The following is a 25,651-nucleotide window of genomic DNA, read 5'->3' as shown; positions in this document are numbered from 1 at the left end:
CTTAAAGCGCAGCGCACGGACATAAAAATAGTTTGCTGGAGATATGAGACCAAAACTCATATTCGCGATAAACATAGCGCTGTTTTGGGGAACAACACAAGCAGCCGAATGTAAGCTTTTCTTTGAGTATCTTATAGTCGCGCAGTTTTATTGTTTATTTTGCGTTTTGATTAATATGTGTATTCAGTCGATTAATACATTCTTGGCAAGGCATAGGTCGATTACCAACTCAGCCAAAGTGTATATGATTCGAAAATAAAATATTCATATTCATAAATAATATGAAGTTATTGTATGCATTAGTTATAGTGTAAATGGAAAATTGTAGTTGAGACAATGTGTGTTATTTTCACATGGATCTTTGGATGTCGCGTTAAGTCATCAGTGTTATTACATTTCAGTCTAAATAATATGTCGCATACAAACACTTGACTCAAAATTAGGCCGTTTGTTAATCCGTATTTTGTCAGATTTCCAGGCTTAAATTATAATGTGCACATGTGCGTAAACTTATAAATGAATAAACATCATTAGGACGCTAAAGTTAAAAGCACCCTGCAGAGTTTATATTATTTTAATAAATATACTTTGGCACGACAACACCTATACATTTCTATCTTATACAAAGTAAAAACGAATATCCACAAAAATGTTGATGCGATTTATTTTTCCGTAACTCTGACTTGTTTTCTAAAAATATTGAAGACTTATACAAGTTTGTGCAAATAAATTATCGTATCGCTTAAAAAACTTTTGATCGATCCCGTGTTGTGTAGTAAAAAATGTTTTTTCTTTCTTTTTTTTCATTTTACATAAATCTCCAGCAACAGTCTTGCGCCGTAATGGCGAGCTATTGTACATGAAGCTGCTGTTCTTTAAAAATGACAAAATATTAAAAAATTTTAGTCAATACATGTATTTGCAATCAAATTCTAAGTGAAAAGCCAAATCTGGAAAATACTTTGGCACACACATTATGATATAGAAGGAAACTTTCTTTTTAGATAATCGTGTGCTTTTTAAGACGGACAAGGTTTATCACGTAACCCACATGAGCATTCTCTTTTACGGACTCCTTTTTGTCCAGTAAATTTTAGATCGAATAAATCAATAGTTGATGGAACTAATGAAATAAGAATTTAAATATTACACTTGAATACATGTGAATTTAATTTGTACAGTAACATGTTCACTACAATTATTTTTTCCGTACGTTATCAATTTAGTACGTTCTTGTAATATCGTTTAATGAATGCAAAACAAATCTCCAAAAACTGCGTGCGCATGCTTGCTAGCGTTATCTCTGAATTGGATCATCCAGTTCACGTGCGCGAGTGTATTTTGAAGCGGAGTCGCAGCATTGCATTTAAAATTGCTTTAATAATGTTGAATATATTTGAATAATGTGATGTTTTAGATTAAGTGGTGTGACGAATAATTGACGAATCAACAGTGTCAGTGACCCAGTATAGTACTAAATAGTCTCATTTTGGGACATTGTTCGTTTTTCTTTCCGAATGAAAGGTCGTTCTTTTATTAGTTGATCAAAGAATGTCTTCACAAATAATTGCCCGCTAACACAAATTGTTTAAAAAATAGGCAATGCGAATCATAATATGTGTGCAGATTTTCAACACATCGTGATAGCAAACAACTTGACGGGAATTTACATGGTGATTTGAATCCATACACATTTTTTTTAAATAGAGCAAGAGTCAGCGGGTGGTTTGATGTGTTTATGCGAGTTAGCAAAAGCTGTGTCAAACAAATAAGTTGTCTGACTCCATTATTACAAGGCATTAATAATTGCATTTTGTCTGTTATTTTTGTTTGGATCATGCCCAGACTTAAGCAGTTAAATGCGTATGATGTGTAGATGATTGTATAGAACAGAAGTTGAGTTGCGACGATTTAGCGCAGAATTATGACCCTTTGAGTGCTTTCGTTATATGAAACTTGTGTTCGAAAGTCCTCTTTTACTACAGGATGGGTTGCGCGTTACCCTTTTATGCCTAGTGGACTATCCTATCCAAAATTAGGAATGTCTAGTATGTTTATTTTCTATATTTAGAATATTTCTTACAGAAATTTCTTTAAGCAACCAGCGCAGACCCAGATGAGACGCCGCATCATCTGGGTCAACGCTGTGTGCCAAGGCCTTTTTTCCAGACGCTAGGCATAAATGGGTCAATATGTAAGCCTCGCCGTGGAAACCTTTCTTTAACTATATTGATAAATTCAAGTACACAAAGACTAATATTATCTATATTCGCGTGCATGCTTTCAATTCATGTACGTTTTTTCTTCGTTTCGGAAGAAAGTCAGTTATAACACTTTTGATAACGTCATGGGGTGAAATCAAAACTTATAAGTTGCTATGTTTCAAATACGTTATTTTTTATAAAATAAACCGTTTCAATAATTGTTTAATCAACCATGTTTATGTCATTGAAAGCAATTTTTAAGCCCCACATGTTGAAAAGAATCTCCCGTGCAGTTTAAAAAAAGTATACAAATCAGCGTTACTCAATTAATAGCATATGAGTTTGTGAACACTGTATATATTTATAAGGAGATGAAACGGTACATCAACAGGATATAAAACAAAGTTACGAACAAGTCATTACTTTTATACATTTTGGAGCATAACGGTTAAACGGTAAAGTATTGACGGTTGTTGATGGTGCGTTTTATTTGATTTTTTACAAATTTGACAGTTATAGACATAATTTTGACGATACCGATTATTTCTGTCAACTTCCTAACATAAAGTAAAAAAAAAAAGAAAACGCGAGATTCGGGACTGCGTAGAATGATTACTGTCATATCGCAAATTTGAGGATCTGGATACTGACAAAACTCTAACTTGGCGCTGTCGGAATACCGTCAGCTATCCGATGATCATAACACTTTCATGCTACCGGTATATTATGGCGCTTTCTAAATACTTCGGATCGCAATACCGAAACTCTATCATGGCACTGTTTAAATATTGACAAAATTCAGTCATTGGTTTTTTGGAACACTGACAAAACTCTTAAATTGCTATGTTGATACACTGCTGAATCGTAAATATAAGAATCGGGTCGAACATATATCAGGTCTCTGTCGGAAAACTGTGGAAACTCTGTCCTTGTGCTTACGGTACTCTATCTGAACTTTTAATGACGCTGTCGGAACATTTTCGGCTTGCAATTTCGATGATCGATATGATGTCGAAACTCTATCATGTCGAAGTCGGAAAACGGTCGACCGTAACATTGAATGTCGGAATACTGTCGAAATGTATCATGGCGCTTTGGGAACACTGGCTGATCGCAAATCAAGAATCGTTATACTATTAAAACTCATAGCACGGTCGGAACAACGTCGGATCGAGACAAGGTCGGGGTGCAACCGGGATTTTTTTTCGATCACTCGCTCACAATAAAAATATGGTGTGTTTGATGTAGAATAATCTTCGCTCAATAACAGGATCTAAAAAAATTAAAACAGTGACTGAGAATTTCGAATCTAGACAACTTTGATTCCTGATCATGTCGCTTTCTGTATTAAAGAAACAGCCAATACATTCAAAAGAATAATGATTCAACATAGTTATAATACGCATTATGTATATGCTGATGATGTTGTATTGTTTGAAAGTTCCTCATAAAGTTGCGTTTACTGGAAGGAGAAGAAAAGTCGTTCATACTAGAAAATTGAGATCAATGTAAACAGCACGTATTTTTTATTAAAAAAGTTAACGCGGCGAGTTTGTGTAGATTGGAACCGGATTTCAAATGAATATACCGCAATTATCTTAATTTAATGACAGGACAATAACTATTTCGAATACATTTGTGTTAAATAAGCGAATCGTCTTAAGGGTGAACCACGAAAACATTAATTAACTTGTGACTTAAAAGAACCGTATTCCTTTACAAGTGTAGAGTAATTACAGCGATTCGTTTTACGTTTTTAGCGTTACGACATGAATACACTCGTTATACAGGATTGGCGTCCTTACTGCGACCAAAGCAGTTGGATTTTGGAAATCTCCGAAGGTCGTAGTAAGTACACCAGCGCGTTTTTCTCTTTTCTCGCGTCAGTGTTCTACTCTATGTTTTCCCCGCATGTTCTCTGCGTTCTCACCATGTCCCTAGCGTTTACTGCGATCTCTCGGCGTGTACTGGACGAACATCGGACACGTCAAGGCGTCCACCCGGCGTTTTTCGTGATTTAATCGTTTTGCTGCTACTTTTATTGCGTCCTCGGGATATTCTTACGATGTTCTAGCGAGGGCGCCGTAAGGATGCCGAACATCGGCGTTTACTATCAGCATGTTTAAGTATTTGCCGTAAGATGTCCAAGTTTGACGTTCTTTGCACGGCATCGTTGGCGATTATACCGCGTCGACGGCTGCCGTGCGACCGCAGTAAAAACGCCCGTCCGTTGTGGCGGGAGTATTATTCAGCTTATTTTTACATAGAAGACTTATGTCATCATATGTCAAGTATCTTATTTTAAACCGAGCGTGCCTAATCTTAAATATCTCTTAATATCACGATTTAATTAAATTAGTTTTTTGTTTGTTTCAGGGACATATGGAGGTCATACGGGTATGTTTAATTAATCACATGTCAATTAATGACATTGTTGTGGTTGTCTTTGAAGACGTAACATGTATTTTTTTTAAGTGTTAAAATCACGTGCATACATTAAATTTTATATTAAATTGATTTCAATTCAAAATGCATTATCTGATTTACAATTTAACTCACTGACTTCAGGACCGAGTCACTGGAAGGACCACTACCCGAAATGTGGCGGACTGAACCAATCACCCATAGATTTACCAGTTGACAGCTCTCTCACCTATGATAGCAGCTTGGGCAACTTCAATTTCACCGGGTATAGGAACATGACAACCAACCCTCCCATACTAAGTAACAATGGACATTCTGGTGAGAGGTTTTTATGCGCCTGTCGTTATGAGTTAAGTAATTGCATGTTGAAAACACAACACAAACTCAAAAATCTATAGCCACCTTTCATCGATCTTTATGAGTAAACATGTTTAAGTATTTGTTTCGGATTCAACAACGCATGGCATTTTTCCAACAATAGCTTTTAAACACATTTGAAAACAAAAACATATCGGTTAAAACGCATATATTTATAGCTTAGGGGGACTAGTTAACAGTAGCTTAAATGGACCTGTCCATCGTAGCTTTAATGGCCTTGCTCACAGCAGCTTTAATGGACATGTTCACAGTAGCTTAAAGGGACCTGTTCACAGTAGATGAAAGAGACTTGTTCACGGTAGATTAAAAGGCCTTGTTTACAGTAGCTTAAAGGGACCTGTTCACAGTAACTTTATGGGCCTTGTTCACAGTAGATAAAAAAGGCCATGTTCACAGTAGCTTAAAGGGACCTGTTCACAGTAGCTTAAAGGGACTGGCTCACAGTAGCTAAAATGGATTTGTTCACAGAAGCTTTAAGGGACTTATTCACAGTAGCTTTAAGGGACCTGTTCACAGTAGCTTAAAGGGGCCTATCCACAGTAGATTAACGGGACTTGTTCACAGTAGCTTAAATGGGCTTGTACACAGGAGCTTAGCAGGACTTATTCACATTGGCTTTTAAGGGACCTGTTCACAGCAGCTTAAAGGGACTTGTTCACAGTAGATTAAAGGACCTTGTTCACAGAAGCTTAAAGGGCCTTGTCCACAAATCTTAATAGCACTTGTTCACAGTAGATAAAAGGGCCTTGTTCACAGTAGCTTAAAGGGACTTGTTTACAGTAGCTTAAAGGGACTTATTCACAGTTGCTTTAAGAGAGCTGTTCACAGTAGCTTAAAGGGACCTGTTCACAGTAGCTTAAAGGGCCTTGTTCACAGTAGCTTAAAGGGCATTGTTCACAGTAGCGTAAAGGAGCTTGTTCACAGTAGTTTAAAGGCACTTGTTCACAGTCGGTAAAAGGGGCTTGTTCACGGTCACTTAAAGGGACTTGTTCAACGTAGCTTAAACGGACCTGTTCACAGTAGCTTAAAGAGACTCGTTCACAATAGCTTAAAAAGTCTTGTTTACAGTAGCTTAAAGGGACTTGTTCACAGTAGCTTAAAGGGTCTTGTTCACAGTAGCTTAAAGGGACTTGTTCATAGTGCCTTAAATGGACTTGTTCACAGTAGCCTAAAGGGACTTTTTATAGTAGCTTAAATGGACTTGTTCACAGTAGCTTAAAGGGACTTGTTCACAGTAGCTTATAGGGACTCGTTCACAGTAGCTTAAAGGGCCTTGTTCACAGTAGCTAAAAGGGACTTGTTCACAGTAGCTTAAAGGGACTCGTTCACAGTTGCTTAAAGGGACTTTTTCACAGTAGCTTAAAGGGTCTTGTTCACAGTAGCTTAAATGGACTCGTTCACAGTAGCTTAAAGGGACTTGTTCATAGTAGCTTAAAGGGACTTGTTCATAGTAGCTTAAATGGACTCGTTCACGGTGGCTTAAAGGGACTTGTTCATAGTAGCTTAAATGGCCTTGTTCACAGTAGCTTAAAGAGACTCGTTGACAGTAAGCTTAAAGGGTCTTGTTCACAGTAGCTTAAAGGGACTTGTTCACAGTAGCTAAAAGGGACTTGTTCACAGTAGCTTAAAGAGACTTGTTTACAGTAGCTTCAAGGGTCTTGTTCACAGTAGCTTAAAGGGACTCGTTCATAGTTTGGTAAATGGACGATTATCAAAGTAAACAAACAAAATAAAGACTACAGAAAACAAAATTAATGTATAAGTAAACAAATGAAATGCTATCGTGCACAAATGCAATAAACTGCGAACAACTACCTGCAACAACGATATGAATGTCAGTACTTTGATTACGAGTCGAGATTGAAAGTCACAGCTTTCGTTAAGCGTCCACATTGGGATCGTGCTTTTTATCTTGTTTTTCTACTTTGAAGATGACCAACTATTTTACACGTTCAATTTCACAGAAGTCTTACTTTGAAAATTGGTCACAGAAGCCTAGCTTTAAAATTTGTATTTTCTTCTGTATAAAAACACCTATATACCCACACTATTGTTTCAGATCATGCGCAATAATCCAATGAAAGATTACATGTCTCAAAATGTATTCTGACTTTATAGTGAATATACAATATACGGAGAAACAAAGCATACGGAACATATTTAAAAAGAATGATTGCAAAAAGGCGTTTCGTGAAATGGCGTAAGCGAGACCAGACTTGTGATACATATAACGTAATAATTAGAACTTCATAACAATAATTCAAATAAACATTCATCTTAACTCGCTTATTGTGTAATAATTTCGGATATCATGTAAACGCATTCACGTGTCGCTCTTATGTAATTACAGCCGAATAAATAAATTAACATAGTCGACTAAATGTAAACTTCATCCTGCACAAGGTATGCAAATCAGTTGCTGATACATTTCTCGTTCGACACATTTGCAAAGCGGTAGTGACAGGCTTCACACTTCCCTCAGTAAACTATGGAAGGGTATTAAAATAAATATTATACTTATGTCAATGAATATTATTGCTAAAAATTGCAAATTCAAGGGTATAGATTTCATTCGTATTCATACTAACGCCTCCATTTGATGAAACCGTATTTACATATGTTTGCGTGTATATTTTATTCGCCATATCATCGTGTGTATGCATACATCTGTTAATAACCGTTTACAAAGGTGAAAAATATAACTTTTATGTCATGAATTTTTAAATATTGTACATTGAAAATCACATGCTTTGATGCAATCGTAATAATGCTTGCAGGAAAAGTTTAAGCATATTGCAAACTTTGGTACCTTATTTGTACCAGCCAAGTCATATAGATATCAAATCAACTTTGGCAAGTATTTGCTGTGAACTCGGCGTGTGTTTTGTTTTCCATATGTATCCTATAACTGCTGTTTTTAACTCCTACTTTTAACTCCTAGATTACGGAGTCCATCGAAGTGTTGCGGTGTATTTATAGAGTCATCACTCGTGTATAAGCAGTGTGAGTTGACCTCTTCCAGGCTTCAAATCATGGACCTATATGCCAACTTCTTAATTTAACAGGGTGCAGAATCAACGGGGTTTTCAGGGGTTTACATACGGTCTTGGCAGAATGTAAAAACACCGTTAATAACTTTATTGTTGCAAATATCTCAAGATATTGTAGTACACTTGGAAAAATCTTTAGTGAATAAAATACAGTTTTTCTTGCACTTTGTGGCGATGTCTGAAGATTTAAGAATACATCCTTGATTACGTCTGAAATCGGTGGAATAACTTCACGCTGCGTAAAGCATAACCACGTACATCCATTCAGTACACATATCATTTTTGTGAAAGAACACGGGCTTATTAAATAAAGAAATTATGATGTATTTCACATTGCCATACACAGAATATAAAAATGTCTGTTTTGCACTATTTAAAATTCTTAAGAAAAAATGTTTTAAAAAGTAATTGGAAAGAAGCACCACTTACGGGTGTGTTTGCAGAGGCGTCGGAGCTGGGGCGGCAGGGGCGGCGGTCGCCCCCCCCCCCGCCAATATTTTCGTCAAAAATGAAATTTCGGCAAAGACCTTTTTTCATTATTTTTTCATTTCAATATCCGTATATTTGAAAATATCTTTACCACGAAGCAAGGTAATCATGCTTTCGCGGTTATGACACGTGTATTGTTGATTGTCATCATCCGCCCGCGGTAATGTACGTGTCAATTATGTTGCTAATTGATCGGTCTCTTTTATAACTATAATCTCTTTATTTTTGAGTAATTAAACCTGGGAATCTTTAATTGTCGGTATGATCTAAGCCTTTGCTTTTTTTTATTAATATAAAGGAAAGTATGACATGAAACACATGTGCCGATATCCAATAAACCTTAATTATCACAAAATTAAAGGTACCTCAATGTACCTTAATTAATTGTTATAACTCCAAGTAAATCTATAATTCTAAAAACTTATTTAATGTTTTTACCACTTTTTGTGTCATTTCAATATATCTACTCCAAACCAACCAACAAATTTCAAATTTTAAAAACGGAATTTCGGGGGAAAAAAATTCCGAAGAACGTTCTTACAACCAACATGATCCCTATTGTTGTGTCGCCTGCTACAAAGTACAAACTGCGACATATAGAGATCACTTCTCCATCGTCTGTCACAACTTTTGTCATTTAGAAAATGTCTGCAATATACGTCTTTAAGTTCTGGTATCAGTAATAAAAACGGACCAGAATGCGCCATGTGATGCTAAAATTTGAAAAAAAAATCCGGGGAACCCACCAACGGAAGGGGGATACCCCCTCCCATACCCATCCCCTACGCCGCCACAATATCAATTTGCTTCCGACGTCCCTGGTTTGCATCCATTAACGTTTAATTGTCAATCCCACAAAGTCACGTGATCCTGCACCCTGTTAAATGTTAACTTCCGAATGGTTATTGGCTCTATGCAATTTTAATTATTACTGTTGAATATTTTAAATGTTTAGTCAGTCTGGTGTAAAACATAATTTTGACAAGCAACAGATAAATTAAATAATAGCATTAAACTTTATTTGGATATGATTTGTTTCATTGATTTGAAATTTAAAATTAAAGACTCCTCTTTTTTTAAATTACACTCCTCTTTTTTGTATCTCGTGGCCACGAGTTAGCTAAGTCGGGATCTCGAGATAGCTATGTCGTGGCTACGAGATAGAAAAAAGAGGAGTGCAAAACTAAATAAAAGCGGAGTGCAATTAAAAAAAAAGAGCGGTGCAGTAAATAAAGGCAGAGTGCATTTAACAAAAGAGGAGATAATTTTCGCTATCTCGAGATCCCGAGTTAGTCAGCCAATCAAATTTTGCGTAACATGTGTAAATATTCTGTACGCATATATATAACTGGTCACCGTACATCTAAGCTCTGATTTTACCGAATTGTTTGTTTCTTACCATCCTGGATCAGCAGACGATGTATTCCATATCTTAATAATATGGAGGAGTCCGGATATAGGTTTCTTACTTCAGAGTTATCGATCTGCAATTTACCGATGCCAAGCTTTTACCTTCGTAATGCCTAATGCAAATTGACAAAAACTTGACGGGTTGCATTTAATATTAAAAAAAGAGAATGCTTTTATTTTTAAATGATATAACATGATATAACTTGTATGTACTTTGATTCATTTATTTGAACTTGCCAATTTAAATGTAAAAACTGGTATTGATACAATGGAATAAGAATATTATAATTATCATTTATGGATATTATTTAGAATTGGACATAGTATGATAAAGAAAACACATCAGCTATATTCAAATAGAAAAAATGACTTTGTAAAAGACAAATACAAAATTTCATCAATACGCATGAATAGAAACGTATACACAAGAAAAAGTCATTTACACGAAACTAATGTTTACTTTAATTCCTTTCCATAGAAAACCCCTTCACAATATAAGATTGAACTCTATGAGGGAAAAATCAATTACTTCAAGCAAATGTTTCCAAAACGAAAATCATGGTCAGACATACATAAATATTGTTGTTCATTTTCAGAACAAATACATAGTCAGGTCAATATAAGTGCGATTCATTAAACGCGTTCAGTGTTCATAAAACAAGCAACAGACAAAAAACTGTGCCTAAATATTTATCATTAGGCTTGAAACGTCCTAAACTTCTAATAAGAATCATTTGTAAATAGCTAATCGACTGACAAGTACACGCATAGCCTGTACTTCGTGCTGTGTGAGCTATCAATTGTTCTGAGAAAACTGGACATAATTCATGTGCGTAAAGTTGCGTCCCAGATTAGCCTGTGCAGTCCGCACAGGCTAATCAGGAACGACACTTTCCGCTTTAATGGTATTTTTCGTTTATAGGAAGTCCATTTATACAGAAAATCTAGTTTAAGCGGAAATTGTCGTCCCTGATTAGCCTGTGCGGACTGCAATTATGCCCAGTTTTCTCAGAACACGACACAATTATAAACAAAAGTGCCTGTTGCCGCTGTTTCTTTTTTCCAGTTCAATTATCTATCAACAGTACGTCTATCGGCAACACGTACATGACAGGCGGCGGTCTACAAGGAAAGTACATCGCCATTCAGCTGCACTTTCACTGGGGTCCAGCCAGCAACAACGGCTCTGAGCACACTTTTAGAGGCCATGAATTCCCATTGGAGGTGATTTTGTCCAGCTTTTATTTTAGTCCCGTCGCCTTTGTAACGACTAAAGCTCTTATCGTTAAGCAATTGAATGTATGCTCCAGCACAAACATGTAATCGTTTTACGGCTAATGGGCACATACGGGTCAAATGCCGAAAAGCTCGTATCGTACTCTGCAGGTCTGCTCATACGCGTGCTGTCACGCGATCAAACTAAATGACCGATTCGCACGTGTACATTTACTTGCTACATGCATAGGACTTGTGTAATACATATAAGAACGCATTCTATACATAGATGGTGACGTCACTACGTTATTGTCAGTAAGACTGGTGTGTACACAATGTATAAGAACGTGGTGTACATTTTTTTTCAGCTTCACATCGTACACGTTAAGGAAGGCTTGACGGTTGAGGCAGCCAAGAACGTGACTGACGGTCTCGCCGTACTTGGAATCTTCTTTGTGGTGGGTCCGCAAGTCAGAGGAACAATAAATCGCTTATGACAATGCATGTTAATACATTATTATATTCGTAAAAAACAGTTATACAGTAGGGACTAATGGCCTGTTAAGTTCGCGCTGTTTAGTAAATCTTAAAATCGATGTATCCGCTTATAAGTACAACCCACAAATTCGATTTCTAACGGAAATTTGTGTACAACTTATTGATCGATACTAGCCAGCACGATGACGATAGCACTACAGAACGATGACGATAGCACTACAGAACGATGACGATAGCACTACATAACGATGACGATAGCACTACAGAACGATAACGATATCACTACAGAACGATGACTATAGCACTACAGAACGATGACGATAGCACTACCGAACGATGACTATAGCATTACAGAATGATGACGATAGCACTACAGAACGATGACGATAGCACTACAGAACGAAAACGAGAGCACTACAGAACGATGACTATAGCACTATAGACCGATGACGATAGCACTACAGAACGATGACGATAGCACTACAGAACGATGACGATAGCCTTACTGAACGATGACGATAGCACCACAGACGATGACGATAGCACTACAGAACGATAACGATAGCACTACAGAACGATGAAGATATCACTACAGAACGATAACGATAGCACTACAGAACGATAACGATAGCACTACAGAACGATAACGATAGCACTACAGAACGATGAAGATAGCACTACATAACGATAATGATAGCACTACAGAACGATGACGATAGCATTACAGAACGATGACGGCAACACGACAGTACGATAATTAGATATGTTAACCCTACAACATAGAATAGGAAGAATGGTTTATTGTTGTTTAATCTTGTATGTTCCTATCGGTAAAAATTCACGCATGAATTTAACAAAAAAGACCATGCGTCCAAAATATAAGTAAGATTCGTTTGATTGTACATAAAAAAACGTCAAAAGCAATCAATCAAGCTAGCTCTCAAGACAGCCACGCAGAGAGCATTATCATATAAGGCGCAAAACAAAGTTTCGTTTCCACTAACCTAAACGAACCTATTTTGTTGTGCTGAATTGGATTTTTTCTCTCTTTTTCTATTCCTTAATTAGACTCATTGGGTCATTGTCGACCTGAAATGGCTTAAAGTCACCCGGGGGTAACTAAAAGCCGATTCTTGTCAACTTAGAGAGACTTCAAGCCGATTCATGTCACCCTGGGCTGACTTCAAGCCGACCGGGTAACTATAATCGGCTTGAAGTCACCCCAGGGTGACATGAATCGGCTTCTAGTCATACCCATTTTAGGTCGACAATTACCCAATGAGCCTTTATTAGTCGTCGATATGTGCTGCTTCATTCAATTGGATTCGCTTTATACACATGTATATATTTTACATACAAAGACTTCAAGCCTCGTGTAAGTGATTGATGGCTCTGACGTTATTCCAATGATTAATTAAGATACTAGTTTATGTCAAATTGTTGAATTGTCTAATCTTAACTTCCGTGACTTACTATTTTCTGTTACAAATTTTGAATAAGTTCAAATATTCATTTAAATATCTTCCACATAGAAAATATTTAATATTTAGTATTAAAACAACAGAACGAACCTGATGAAACATTCACACTATATTATAATATATGTTGCCTTCTGGTCTCTACTATGCATGTTTCTTGCAGGTTGATCCAAATGGACACAACTCAGACATTCAACCACTTGTAGAGGCTTTGAGTAACATCACATATTATGGTGAGTGGTATATGTGGTGCAACATCGATACTGTCACGAGTGGGAATGTTCGTAGCCTTAAGCGACCTATGATACTAGTACTTTGATTAGATGTTTATGTGTTGTAGCCAGTAGCAACATCATATGTGGAGTAGTCTTGAGCGACATCAGATACATGTTCTATGGTCATTGGTATAAAGTGGTGCAGTATTAAGATACAACAGATACCATTGTGAGTGGTATAGTTGGTGTAGCCTTCAGCAACATCAGATAATGTGATTAGTGGTACATGTGGTGTAACATTGAGCAACATTCGAAACTATGGTGAGAGGTACATGTGGTGTAGCCTTGAGTTACATCAAATACAATGGTGAGAGGTATATGCGGTGTAGCCATCAAAAACATACCGTGATAAGTGGTAGATGTGGCGCAGCCTTCAGCAAAATCAGATTCTGTGATTAATGGTATATGTGGTGCAGCCTTCAGCAAAATCAGATATTGTGATCAGTGGTGTATGTGGTGCAGCCTTCACCAATATCAATATCTTTACATTCTGCCAAGACCGTATGTAAACCCTTGACAACCCCGTTGATTCTGCACCCTGTTAAATTAAAAAGTTGGCATATAGGTCCATGATTTGAAGCCTGGAAGAGGTCAACTCACACTGCTTATACACGAGAGATAACTCTATAAATACACCGCAACACTTCGATGGACTCCGTAATCTAGGAGTTTTTTTTATAAGAAGCAGTTATAAGGATACTTATGGAAAAAAACACACGCCGAATTCACAGCAAATACTTGCCAAAGTTGATTTGATATATATATGACTTGGCTGGTACAAATAAGGTATCAAAGTTTGCAATATGCTTAAAATTTTCCTTCAAGCCTTCACCAATATCAAGAAATGTGATTAGTTGTGTATGTGGTGCAGCCATCAGCAACATAAGATAATGTGATAGGTGGTGTATGTGTTGGAATTGAAGCCGTATTCCAGGTGGGGTCTTATTGTGCCTTGGTAAACCGTTTTACGATCTTGTCATTGGTTCCCCAATGTATTGTTACCTGTTTGAAAATTCTACCTGACTTTTGCCTCTGCACTCTGTACCAGGTCAGCTTTCCAGATAAATCTTTGGTGGAGAGTTTAAAAAGGTTGGATGAAGATTCCTCATTATTAATATGATGATTTCTATTTATTGATAGATGAGATATTGAAAAAGCTGGCTTTATTCTATTGGTGGCAATTCTTAAATATGTATATGTGTACCAGAGCACCAGGTTATCATTACTCGTACTCCTCAAGGTAGTTATACTTTAATGCTGATGTTGAAGGGATTGACCCGGTTGGGTCACGAAACTCCTCCATGTGAGACCTCTTGGTGCTCTTTTTGCCCACATTAAATGCCTACCAACACTCTGACTTAGCCTTGAATGCCACTGCGGAAAATCTTGACCATGAGCTCGTATTTTTACACGTTGTTGAAGGCTAATTGATGGTCATCTGTGAATTGAATGCGTCTTCTATGACCTGGGCAATACATGTTGGCTTATTTCATTTTATCTTCTTAAGCCGGCTTTGATTAGCTTTGTTTCCTGGGTCCGCTGCATGCGCTGTTTGGCAATTTGGTTAAGAGTCTTGTAGATGCCGTTTTCAGGATGTTCAACGTATTCATCCCTTTTTTTTTTAAACCGGATTCACCATGACCTCCTTCCAGCACTAGGTTACTTGTCCTTGTGACCAGATGCAGTTGAAAATTATCAACAGCTGCTGTGAATATATGTTGCATAATATTGTTAGCAATGTTGTCAGTCGTTTGAGCTTTCAGGTTGTTGATAGCTCTCGTTATTTTTGTCCAGTTTGTTCTTTTTCGTCATCATTGCTTTCTCTGCCGGTCATTTTTCTTACGTTTTCTGGTGTTCATAATACTGCGGTTTTGCTCATGATTTTGCCAATGCATTTGCGGTAGTCCTTTTGTCAAGGTTCTTCCTTCGTTTTCCAAAGTGATTCAATCTCTTCTGATCAATGTTACTCTCGTCTTTTAAGGCTTTGTAAGTTTCCATAGCTTGGTTGGCTCTTTCTCAATGTTTAGTGTTGACGCCGTTTTATTCTACTATTTTTCTTCTATTTTCGAACTTGATCTTCAGCTTAAAGACCTTTCTTTGTTGACCTGCCTAACTTTCTTTCCCCCATGTTCTAGTCAAACAACTGCACATGGTCCGGAGCTGTTCATTTGTCCAGGCTAAATATTTAGACGAGCTAGTTATCTCTTAGTTTTACCCTATATCTACTATAAGCCACCCTGGGATAATCGCAACATTACCTAACTGAGGGTGGCCTCGTCCATGGTTACCTAGTCATTCAATCTCTGCAAAGCCTATCATAGAGCCGAATAGGACAGTCAAAGGTAAAAAAAACCATATGTATGTATGACGTTGGGCTAAAAAATTGAAACAAGGGTAAATAGATGAGTGGACTGAATGTGCTGGTTGCGCGTGAAGTGTTTTTTGCTGAAAGGATGAACTTTAATAAATTTGTTTTAGGAGGAATAAGTGTGTGAATATAGAACAAATGTTTATTAGCTCCACGTACCAAGCTTGATTTAATAACAAGCGAGTACGAGGTAGCACTTGTACGAATGGAAGAATATATAAAGATGTGTAATAGTACATGATTATATTTTTCAGGACGGTCCCGTCCTCTAAGCCTGGACTTCTCATGCCTGATGCCTCACCACGTGACTGAGTTCTACCGCTACATGGGCAGTCTGACCACGCCCACATGCGATGAGGCCGTCCTCTGGACCCTGTTTGAAGACAAGATCACCATTTCAGAGGCGCAGGTACTATCGCACAAAAACTAGTCCGAATGTTCTAGTTAAAAAGATCACTGTGTAAACAAAAATTCACATGTGTTATAGTACTCCACATTTATGTTCAATATGTAACATTTCAATTTATGCTGTGTATCTTTAATGATTATTTAAGTACAAAATCAAATTTTGCCAGCTGTTGTCCGGCTATATATGTGTGAGACATGTGAGTAAATTCAGCGTATTTTTGCAGATGCGTCAGTTCCGTGCACTGTACAATACGAACGAGAACGAGACTGAGCACATGATGCCACTTGAAATGAACTTCCGGCCCGTGCAGCCGCGATATAACCGAACGGTTATGAAAAGCTTTGACACATGTAATTTAAGTTATTTGCAACGAATAACGTACATGTTTATCAAAACGTTTACTATAACATCGATTTCATTATGAATTTCGTGTCGACATTAACAATCTGAAATTTTTGTAATAATCACCATGTAAACGTTATATATTTTAAGCTGTTCCAGCGTCTTTTCACTGGGGATACCATGGTTATGAGGGTAAGTCAAGAACGGACGTATTATTTTTGTTTGGTATTTTAACGTGCCAAGTCCCCTGAAATGAAGACCTTTATAATTTTAACGATCGATAAGTAATCACTGTAAGTAAAATGTGCAATTATCCCCCTTTATATTTGTATTGTTAACATTTATTTCATTAATATCATACAAAATATGTAGTATATTGCATCTGAAAATTAGTTTTTAAACAAAGTGTACCATTGTTATAAAATTAATGGAGCTTCCTATTTAATATGCTAAATGTTGTGAACAATATTATATGAATATCTATATAATATGTATGCTACGACGCTTGCAGGTCCTAAAAACTGGCCCCTGTACTACCCAGAGTGTGGCAATTCTTCGCAGTCCCCGATCAATATCCCAGATCCGGATGTGCCCGATATGGTGTTTGACTCCAGTATGGGTCTTGACACTCTGACTTTTAACAACTACGATCAGGCTTTCATTGGAAATATGTCCAACAACGGTCATTCACGTAAGTTCAGAGTCATAGTCAGGCTTTTATATTTCTGGTTTAACAGTCTCTTTTGCGAAAGTCTGCAGAGCTTTAACTTGTAAGGTATCGGGCTTTACTTCACCTTACTGTACTCTTTTCGGAAATGCACAATCTATTGCTTTTACTATAATATTCTATTTTGTATTTCTTTGAAGCCATTCAATATCTGCCAATTATCTACTCCAGTTCAAATCGACATCGATCCGTCCGCCAATCTGTTCATCAAGAACGGAGGACTTGCGGGCACCTTCAGGGCGGCCCATTTCCACTTCCACTGGGGTTCAAGCCTCCACAATGGCTCTGAGCACACGATAAAGGAACAGTCATACCCCATGGAGGTGAAAGACAGTATTATTGATCTGTGCTCGCCGAAAAAGTATCATTAAATCCATGTCAAAATTGTTTATTAACAGCGTGTTTAACCACGCAAAGCCAATTATTGTAGTTGAAGTAAGATTTTGAACTGTAATAATACATGTTTTTCCTCATTTTGGTTGTGTTTGTATTTGTTTTCAGGCGTATTTATGTTAGTGAAATTAAATACTCGAGGCGCCTGCGTGGGGCGCTATCACGAGAGCCGCGTTCTTAATATGAACAAAACTGTCGATATCATGAGACGCTCGATATCAGGGAATCGTTCGATAATTCACTTTCATTCAGCGATATTGTGTCGTCGCTTGAGTTTAGCCATCATAACATAATTCTCTTGAATATCACTTTACCATTACTTGCAGATGCACATTGTTCATTACAATGACAAATATGGCGGGATTGCGGAAGCAGCCTCAAAACAAGACGGTCTGGCTGTTGTGGGATTTTTCGTAAATGTAACTTAGAATTTCATATATTGTATTTATACGACATGTTTAAGACATTTGATTAAATAATAAATCGCACAATTCGCTGGAAACCTTTTTAACGACATTTAGTACACAGCGGATTACACTGACAATATCGTAATGATGTCATGATATGCATACGATTCTTACTAGACGGTTGCATGCCATTTATGACTTCGACGACAACACTGTTTGTGAGTCACATGAATTTCATGATCACAGTTGACTTTATCCGTATCCAAAACTATGCTTTATGTGGTAGTCAGTTTTGGTGGTGTTATTAGGTAATATAATCGTATTTCTTGCAGGGTTCGGAAGAAAACAACACTTATTTTTCAACCATCGTCCGCGCATTGGAACATGTTAAGTATAGAAGTAAGAAAACGATAGCTTTTGCACATATAAAAAGAATGAAACTTGACATATGTTTTTGTGTCGTTTTTATACTCCCTCTAAATGTTGTCGAGAATATATAACTTTGTTCAGCATCGGTAAGCTATCGATTTAGGAAACCTATCTGGAGCCGTCAACGCATGAGGATCGAAAATGAAACTTTTATCGAGTCTTACCTAAACTTATCAAGCGCGGACTTGTTGAAGACAAATATTGTATTATTTTATCTTGCCTCCTGCATAAATTAATGTGATATTCAGACTATACTTTGGTTAGTTCCTCGTAAAGGTGTTTTGCCTTTTGATAGTGAAACACACTTAATTGATTGAGGTTTGACATTTTTGAGTGCCATATAGTTTATGTGTTTTTATTTTAAAAAGATTCCCCAAAGTACGAAATCAACGATTTGAGACTTACATACATTACAAACAAAGACCTGCGCCTTAATGACACGCATGGCAAGCATCTGACGTTCTACCGGTACAAGGGCAGCCTGACAACTCCTGGTTGCGCGGAGACGGTCACCTGGACAGTCATGGAACCAACAATCAACATGGGCACCAGTCAGGTGATGAGATGAGTCGATAGTATTTCCCATAGTCACAGATAGGGATATAAATTTATCACATAGCAAAGTGAACAGATCTGTTTTGTCCACTTGTCAATAATGTATCACAGAGCAAAGTGAACAGATCTGTTTTGTCCACTTGACAATAATGTCTCACAGAGCAAAGTGACCATATCTGTTTTGTCCACTTGTCAATAATGTATCACAGAGCAAAGTGAACAGATCTGTTTTGTCCACTTGTCAATAATGTCTCACAGAGCAAAGTGAACAGATCTGTTTTGTCAATTTGTCAATAATGTCTCAGAGAGCAAAGTGGACTGATCTGTTTTGTCCACTTGTCAAAAATGTATCACAGAGCAAAGTGAATAGATCTGTTTTGTCCACTTGTCAATAATGTCTCAGAGAGCAAAGTGGACTGATCTGTTTTGTCCACTTGTCCATTATGTCTCACCGAGCAAATTGAACTGATCTGTTTTGTGTACTTGTCAAGAATGTCTCAGAGAGCAAAGTGAACTAATCTGTTTTGTCCACTTGTCAATAATGTCTCACAGAGCAAATTGAACTGATATGTTTTGTGTACTTGTCACGAATGTCTCAGAGAGTAAAGTGGACTGATCTGTTTTGTCCACTGGTCAATAATGTCTCATATAGCAACGTGAACCGGTCTGTTTTGTTCACTTGTCAAGAATGTCTCAGAGAGCAAAGCTAACTGATCTGTTTTGTCCACTTGTCAAGAATGTCTCAGAGAGCAAAGTGGACTGATCTGTTTTGTCCACTTGTCAATAATGTCTCAGAGAGCAAAGTGGACTGAACTGTTTTGTCCACTTGTCAATGATGTCTCAGATAGCAACGTGAACCGGTCTGTTTTGTCCACTTGTCAATTATGTCTCACAGAGCAAATTGAACTGATCTGTTTTGTCCACTTGTCAATAATGTCTCAGAGAGAAAAGTGAACTGATCTGTTTTGTCCTGTTGTCAAGAATGTCTCAGAGAGCAAAATGGACTGATCTGTTTTGTCCACTTGTCAATAATGTCTCAGAGAGCAAAGTGGACTGAATTGTTTTGTCCATTTGCCAATAATGTCTCAGATAGCAATGTGAACCGGTCTGTTTTGTCCACTTGTCAATAATGTCTCACAGAGCAAATTGAACTGATCTGTTTTTTTCACTTGTCAATAATGTCTCAGAGAGCAAAGTGAACTGATCTGTTGTGTCCACTTGTCAATAATGTCTCAGAAGGCAAAGTGAACTAATCTGTTTTGTCCACTTGTCAAGAATGTCTCAGAGAGCAAAGTGAACTGATCTGTTTTGTCCACTTGTCAATAATGTCTCAGATAGCAACGTGAACCGGTCTGTTTTGTCCACTGGTCAATAATGTCTCACAGAGCAAAGTGAACTGATCTGTTTTGTCCACTTGTCAATAATGTCTCAGAGAGCAAAGTGAACTGATCTGTTTTGTCCACTTGTCAAGAATGTCTCAGAGAGCAAAGTGGACTGAACTGTTTTGTCCACTTGTCAATAATGTCTCAGATAGCAACGTGAACCGGTCTGTTTTGTCCACTTGTCAATAATGTCCCACAGAGCAAATTGAACTGATCTGTTTTGTCCACTTGTCAATAATGTCTCAGAGAGCAAAGTGGAATGATCTGTTTTGTCCACTTGTCAATAATGTATCAGATAGCAAAGTGAACAGATCTGTTTTGTCCACTTGTCAATAATGTCTCAGAGAGCAAAGTGAACTGATCTGTTTTGCCCATTTGTCAATAATGTCTCAGATAGCAACGTGAACCGGTCTGTTTTGTCCACTTGTCAATTATGTCTCAGAGAGCAAAGTGAACTGATCTTTTTTGTCTGCTTGTCGGTAATGTCTCTGATAGCAACGTGAACCGGTCTGTTTTGTCCACTTGTCAATAATGTCTCAGAGAGCAAAGTGAACTGATCTGTTTTGTCCACTTGTCAATATTTTCTCAGATAGCAACGTGAACCGGTCTGTTTTGTCCACTTGTCATAAATGTCTCAGATAGAAAATTGAAATGATCTGTTTTGTTCACTTGTCAATAATGTCTCAGAGAGCAAAGTGAACTGATCTGTTTTGTCCACTTGTCAATAATGTCTCAGAGAGCAAAGTGGACTGATCTGTTTTGTCCACTTGTCAATAATGTCTCAGAGAGCAAAGTGGACTGAACTGTTTTGTCCACTTGTCAATGATGTCTCAGCTGGCAACGTGAACCGGTCTGTTTTGTCCACTTGTCAATTATGTCTCACAGAGCAAATTGAACAGATCTGTTTTGTCCACTTGTCAATAATGTCTCAGAGAGAAAAGTGAACTGATCTGTTTTGTCCACTTGTCAAAAATGTCTCAAAGAGCAAAGTGGACTGATCTGTTTTGTCCATTTGTCAATAATGTCTCAGAGAGCATAGTGGAATGAACTGTTTTGTCCATTTGCCAATAATGTCTCAGATAGCAACGTGAACCGGTCTGTTTTGTCCACTTGTCAATAATGTCTCACAGAGCAAATTGAACTGATCTGTTTTGTCCACTTGTCAATAATGTCTAAGAGAGCAAAGTGAACTGATCTGTTTTGTCCACTTGTCTATAATGTCTCAGAGAGCAAAGTGAACTGATCTGTTTTGTCCACTTGTCAATAATGTCTCAGATAGCAACGTGAACCAGTCTGTTTTGTCTACTTGTCAATAATGTCTCACAGACCAAATTGAACTGATCTGTTTTGTCCACTTGTCAATAGTGTCTCAGAGAGCAAAGTGAACTGATCTGTTTTGTTCACTTGTCAAGAATGTCTCAGAGAGCAAAGTGGACTGAGCTGTTTTGTCCACTTGTCAATAATGTCTCAGATAGCAACGTGAACCGGTCTGTTTTGTCCACTTGTCAATAATGTCTCACAGAGCAAATTAAACTGATCTGTTTTGTCCACTTGTCAATAATGTCTCAGAGAACAAAGTGGAATGATCTGTTTTGTCCACTTGTCAAGAATGTCTCAGAGAGCAAAGTGAACTGATCTGTTTTGTCCACTTGTCAATAATGTCTCAGATAGCAACGTGAACCAGTCTGTTTTGTCTACTTGTCAATAATGTCTCACAGACCAAATTGAACTGATCTGTTTTGTCCACTTGTCAATAGTGTCTCAGAGAGCAAAGTGAACTGATCTGTTTTGTCCACTTGTCAAGAATGTCTCAGAGAGCAAAGTGGACTGAGCTGTTTTGTCCACTTGTCAATAATGTCTCAGATAGCAACGTGAACCGGTCTGTTTTGTCCACTTGTCAATAATGTCTCACAGAGCAAATTGAACTGATCTGTTTTGTCCACTTGTCAATAATGTCTCAGAGAACAAAGTGGAATGATCTGTTTTGTCCACTTGTCAATAATGTATCAGAGAGCAAAGTGAACAGATCTGTTTTGTCCACTTGTCAATAATGTCTCAGAGAGCAAAGTGAACTGATCTGTTTTGCCCATTTGTCAATAATGTAGCAGATAGCAACGTGAACCGGTCTGTTTTGTCCACTGGTCAATAATGTCTCAGAGAGCAAAGTGAACTGATCTTTTTTGTCTACTTGTCGGTAATGTCTCTGATAGCAACGTGAACCGGTCTGTTTTGTCCACTTGTCAATAATGTCTCAGAGAGCAAAGTGAACTGATCTGTTTTGTCCACTTGTCAATATTTTCTCAGATAGCAACGTGAACCGGTCTGTTTTGTCCACTTGTCATTAATGTCTCAGAGAGCAAATTGAAATGATCTGTTTTGTCCACTTGTCAATAATGTCTCAGAGAGCAAAGTGAACTGATCTGTTTTGTCCACTTGTCAATAATGTCTCAGAGTGCAAAGTGGACTGATCTGTTTTGCCCACATGTCAATAAAGTCTCAGATAGCAACGTGAACCGGTCTGTTTTGTCCACTTGTCAATAATGTCTCAGAGAGCAAAGTGAACTGATCTGTATTGTCCACTTGTCAATAATGTCTCAGAGAGCAAAGTGAACTGATCTGTGTTGTCCACTTGTCAATAATGTATCGGAGAGCAAAGTGAACTGATCTGTTTTGTCCACTTGTCAACAATTCTCTGCACTATAGTGTCCATACACATTTTCAGACGTTCTCAATCAACAAGACATTTGTCCGCGGGACAAGGGTGCACCCTGCTTTTGTCTGAATAATTAACTTAAGTCGAAAAACAAATGAATTAAAATGTGGAGTCTCGTAAGATTACACCCAGGTTAACCTAATTGTAAGGTTTTTGCCCCTATGACGTCAATACTGTGGAATTATTCGCGACAAAATTACAAAAGTAATTTGAACAAAAATATTGAGGTGCGCACGCTGTCATGTTTATTAATTTGTGTGCAGTTTTATTCCTTAAGCAGAGATACTGTTTGTTTTGGGTTACACGCGACACAAACAAAGTGGAAGGAAGTGCGGACAGACAAGGCTAAATCTTAATGCTACTCTCCGCTCGTAAAATGTGGAGGGGGGGACTTAAAATAGCCACGTTGACCACGCAATATTATATTGTGCTGGCGTAAGTCAATAAACTAAGGGGCATATATTCCTGACTTCAAAGAATAATTCTGATACAGGTGAAAAACAGTGTTATGTGCAATCAAAACATTTTCAGATTGCGGCATTTCGTGACTTGGCGTACAAAACAAAAGGAACAATCACCGACAAGGACAAGATCTCTGAGAACTATCGCCCTGTCCAACCCCTCAATAGCAGGAATGTTTACATGAGTCTAAACAAGAAGACCACCAGCAGAGTGACCACCGCCGCTAAACCTACAGGCGGTTACGCCGCCGCTACTTCCGGCGAAGCATTGCTACTCGTACCAATTGTGGCCATATGGGTGTTCACAATGTGATGATGTTTAATATGATACTTCATACCAGTATTTTCGTTTTCTGTACTAACATGTCGTTCGGGAAGGTTACTTCATTATACAAAACACTTTTTTCTGTCAGCAACATCTAGCACAGCTCAAATGTTCTCCCTTCAAATCGTCCGCAGTTCTTGTGTGAGGGATTGCTCATGTTATTATTTACACAATCTTCCTTCCCATAACGGTTGAAAGTCCGCCGTTGTTAGTTAATTTCATACTAATGTCGTCCTGTTGATCAGCTAAGATCGGTATGGGATGCTCAGGTTATGATAGTAAACTTACTGGAATAGGACCTTACGTTGAATTCGGCGGGAAAAATAACATTAACACAGTAATTGATTGTTGTGTATCGATTCTAAACAACGACTTGGATTATTTTTTTGCTATCGGAAACATTATTTTAATTTGCTTTGCTCATGGCAGTCACTTCTTTTTGTTTATAGAGAAGTGTAAACGATATTTTTTTTGACCGACCAAAGGTGTGCAATAGCCATTGTATTTTAATCATCTGATTAAATGTTGCTTCTAAGATGCAATACTACATGAAAATAAATTGCTACAAAGTTCAACGTAGAGATGCCCCGTTGACATAACATAAAGGGTAATGTAATTGTTTTATACTTTCAAGTTTTAAATACAAACCAGACCAAATAGACAGTTCCATCGTTTTTTATCAAGCATAACTGCATGTGTAAATGTAATTTCGCTGTTTTTCCTATATGGTGAATCATATAACATGATGCCAATAAAATACGTCTTCAGATTCAATATTTAACCATTTAAACTATGTTATCGTGTTCGTTTTATAAACTTTCAAATGCGATAAGGCATTTACATACGCGTCATAGTGCCAATCTTCCCGGAAGGTTTAGTTTAATGATGCGTATTTACACTGGAGAGTGCAAATTGGATGAGGTTACAAACGCTCCAGGGACGGTTTAATGAGAGCGACCATAGCCGGGCGACTATGGTTGTACCAGCAAATAATCGTCGTGCGACGATAACCGAGTTTAATAGAGAGCGACGATCGTCAGTCGACCGCGCGTTGTTCGACATACTGTCAAGCGACCGCAGTCCACCATTCACACCACGACTGATCGTCGCTTGACGCTTTGTCGGCTACCAAAACCCGTGCCTGGAGACTCACAGACAATCTGCGACGGTACCAATATTGTCTGGGCACCTCTGACAATCCCAGACAGTCTGCGACGGTTTCAAAAGGTCTCCTAGATCAGCTGGGCACCTACAGGAGACTCCAAGACAGTCTGCAACGGGGCCAAGACCGTCTGGGCAACTGCAGAAGACACACAGACAGTCTGATACGGTGCCAGAGAGTCTTAAGGACCGGCGAGGCACCTGCAGGAGACTCCCAGACAGTTTACGGTGATGCCAAGACCGTCTGGGCACCTGCAGGAGAATCTCGGACTGTGCCAGAAGTCTCCCAGACCTCCGCGGCAGCTGCAATCGACTCTCAGACAGTCTTTGACGATGCCAATACCGTCTTGGTACCTGCAAGAGACTCCCAGACGGTGATTGACGGTCTCCCTAACCGTCGGGGCACCGGCAGGAGACTCCCAGACAGTCTGTGACGGTGGAAAGACCGTCTGGGCGCCGGCAGGAGACTCGCACACGGTGCCAAACGAATATACTAGACCGTCGGTGCACAAGCAGGAGATTCCCAGACAGTCTGCGACGGTGCCAAGACCGTCAGGG

The 25,651-nt window shown here is 38.2% G+C and overlaps 1 protein-coding gene across 1 annotated transcript; it reads left to right on the top strand.

Annotated features, from left to right (window-relative positions):
- Positions 1–24,722, top strand: LOC127871462 (carbonic anhydrase 9-like). The gene is made up of 15 exons (XM_052414406.1): positions 1–110; positions 4,581–4,601; positions 4,773–4,946; positions 11,022–11,179; positions 11,539–11,628; positions 13,310–13,379; positions 16,044–16,198; positions 16,422–16,548; positions 16,691–16,732; positions 17,052–17,231; positions 17,439–17,590; positions 17,987–18,079; positions 18,400–18,466; positions 18,865–19,052; positions 23,678–24,722. Exons 1-15 carry the CDS (start codon positions 44–46, stop codon positions 23,918–23,920), a joined length of 1,827 nt encoding a protein of 608 aa, XP_052270366.1. The 5' UTR covers positions 1–43; the 3' UTR covers positions 23,921–24,722.
- Positions 24,723–25,651: the final 929 nt, after the last annotated feature.

This window comes from Dreissena polymorpha, chromosome 3 (genome assembly GCF_020536995.1).
Source record: "Dreissena polymorpha isolate Duluth1 chromosome 3, UMN_Dpol_1.0, whole genome shotgun sequence".
In the NCBI taxonomy this organism is placed as follows: Eukaryota; Metazoa; Mollusca; class Bivalvia; order Myida; family Dreissenidae; genus Dreissena; species Dreissena polymorpha.
The sequence above is the reverse complement of the archived record's forward strand: the minus strand, read 5'-3'. Positions and strand labels throughout refer to the sequence as shown.

Bases quoted from the DNA above. Each gene is read 5' to 3' on its own strand.
- LOC127871462 (XM_052414406.1), top strand. From the start codon at position 44: ATGAGACCAAAACTCATATTCGCGATAAACATAGCGCTGTTTTGGGGA. The intron at 4,602-4,772 runs GTATGTTTAATT...CACTGACTTCAG, and splicing joins GACATATGGAGGTCATACGG to GACCGAGTCACTGGAAGGAC. The intron at 17,232-17,438 runs GTAAGTTCAGAG...TATCTACTCCAG, and splicing joins GTCCAACAACGGTCATTCAC to TTCAAATCGACATCGATCCG.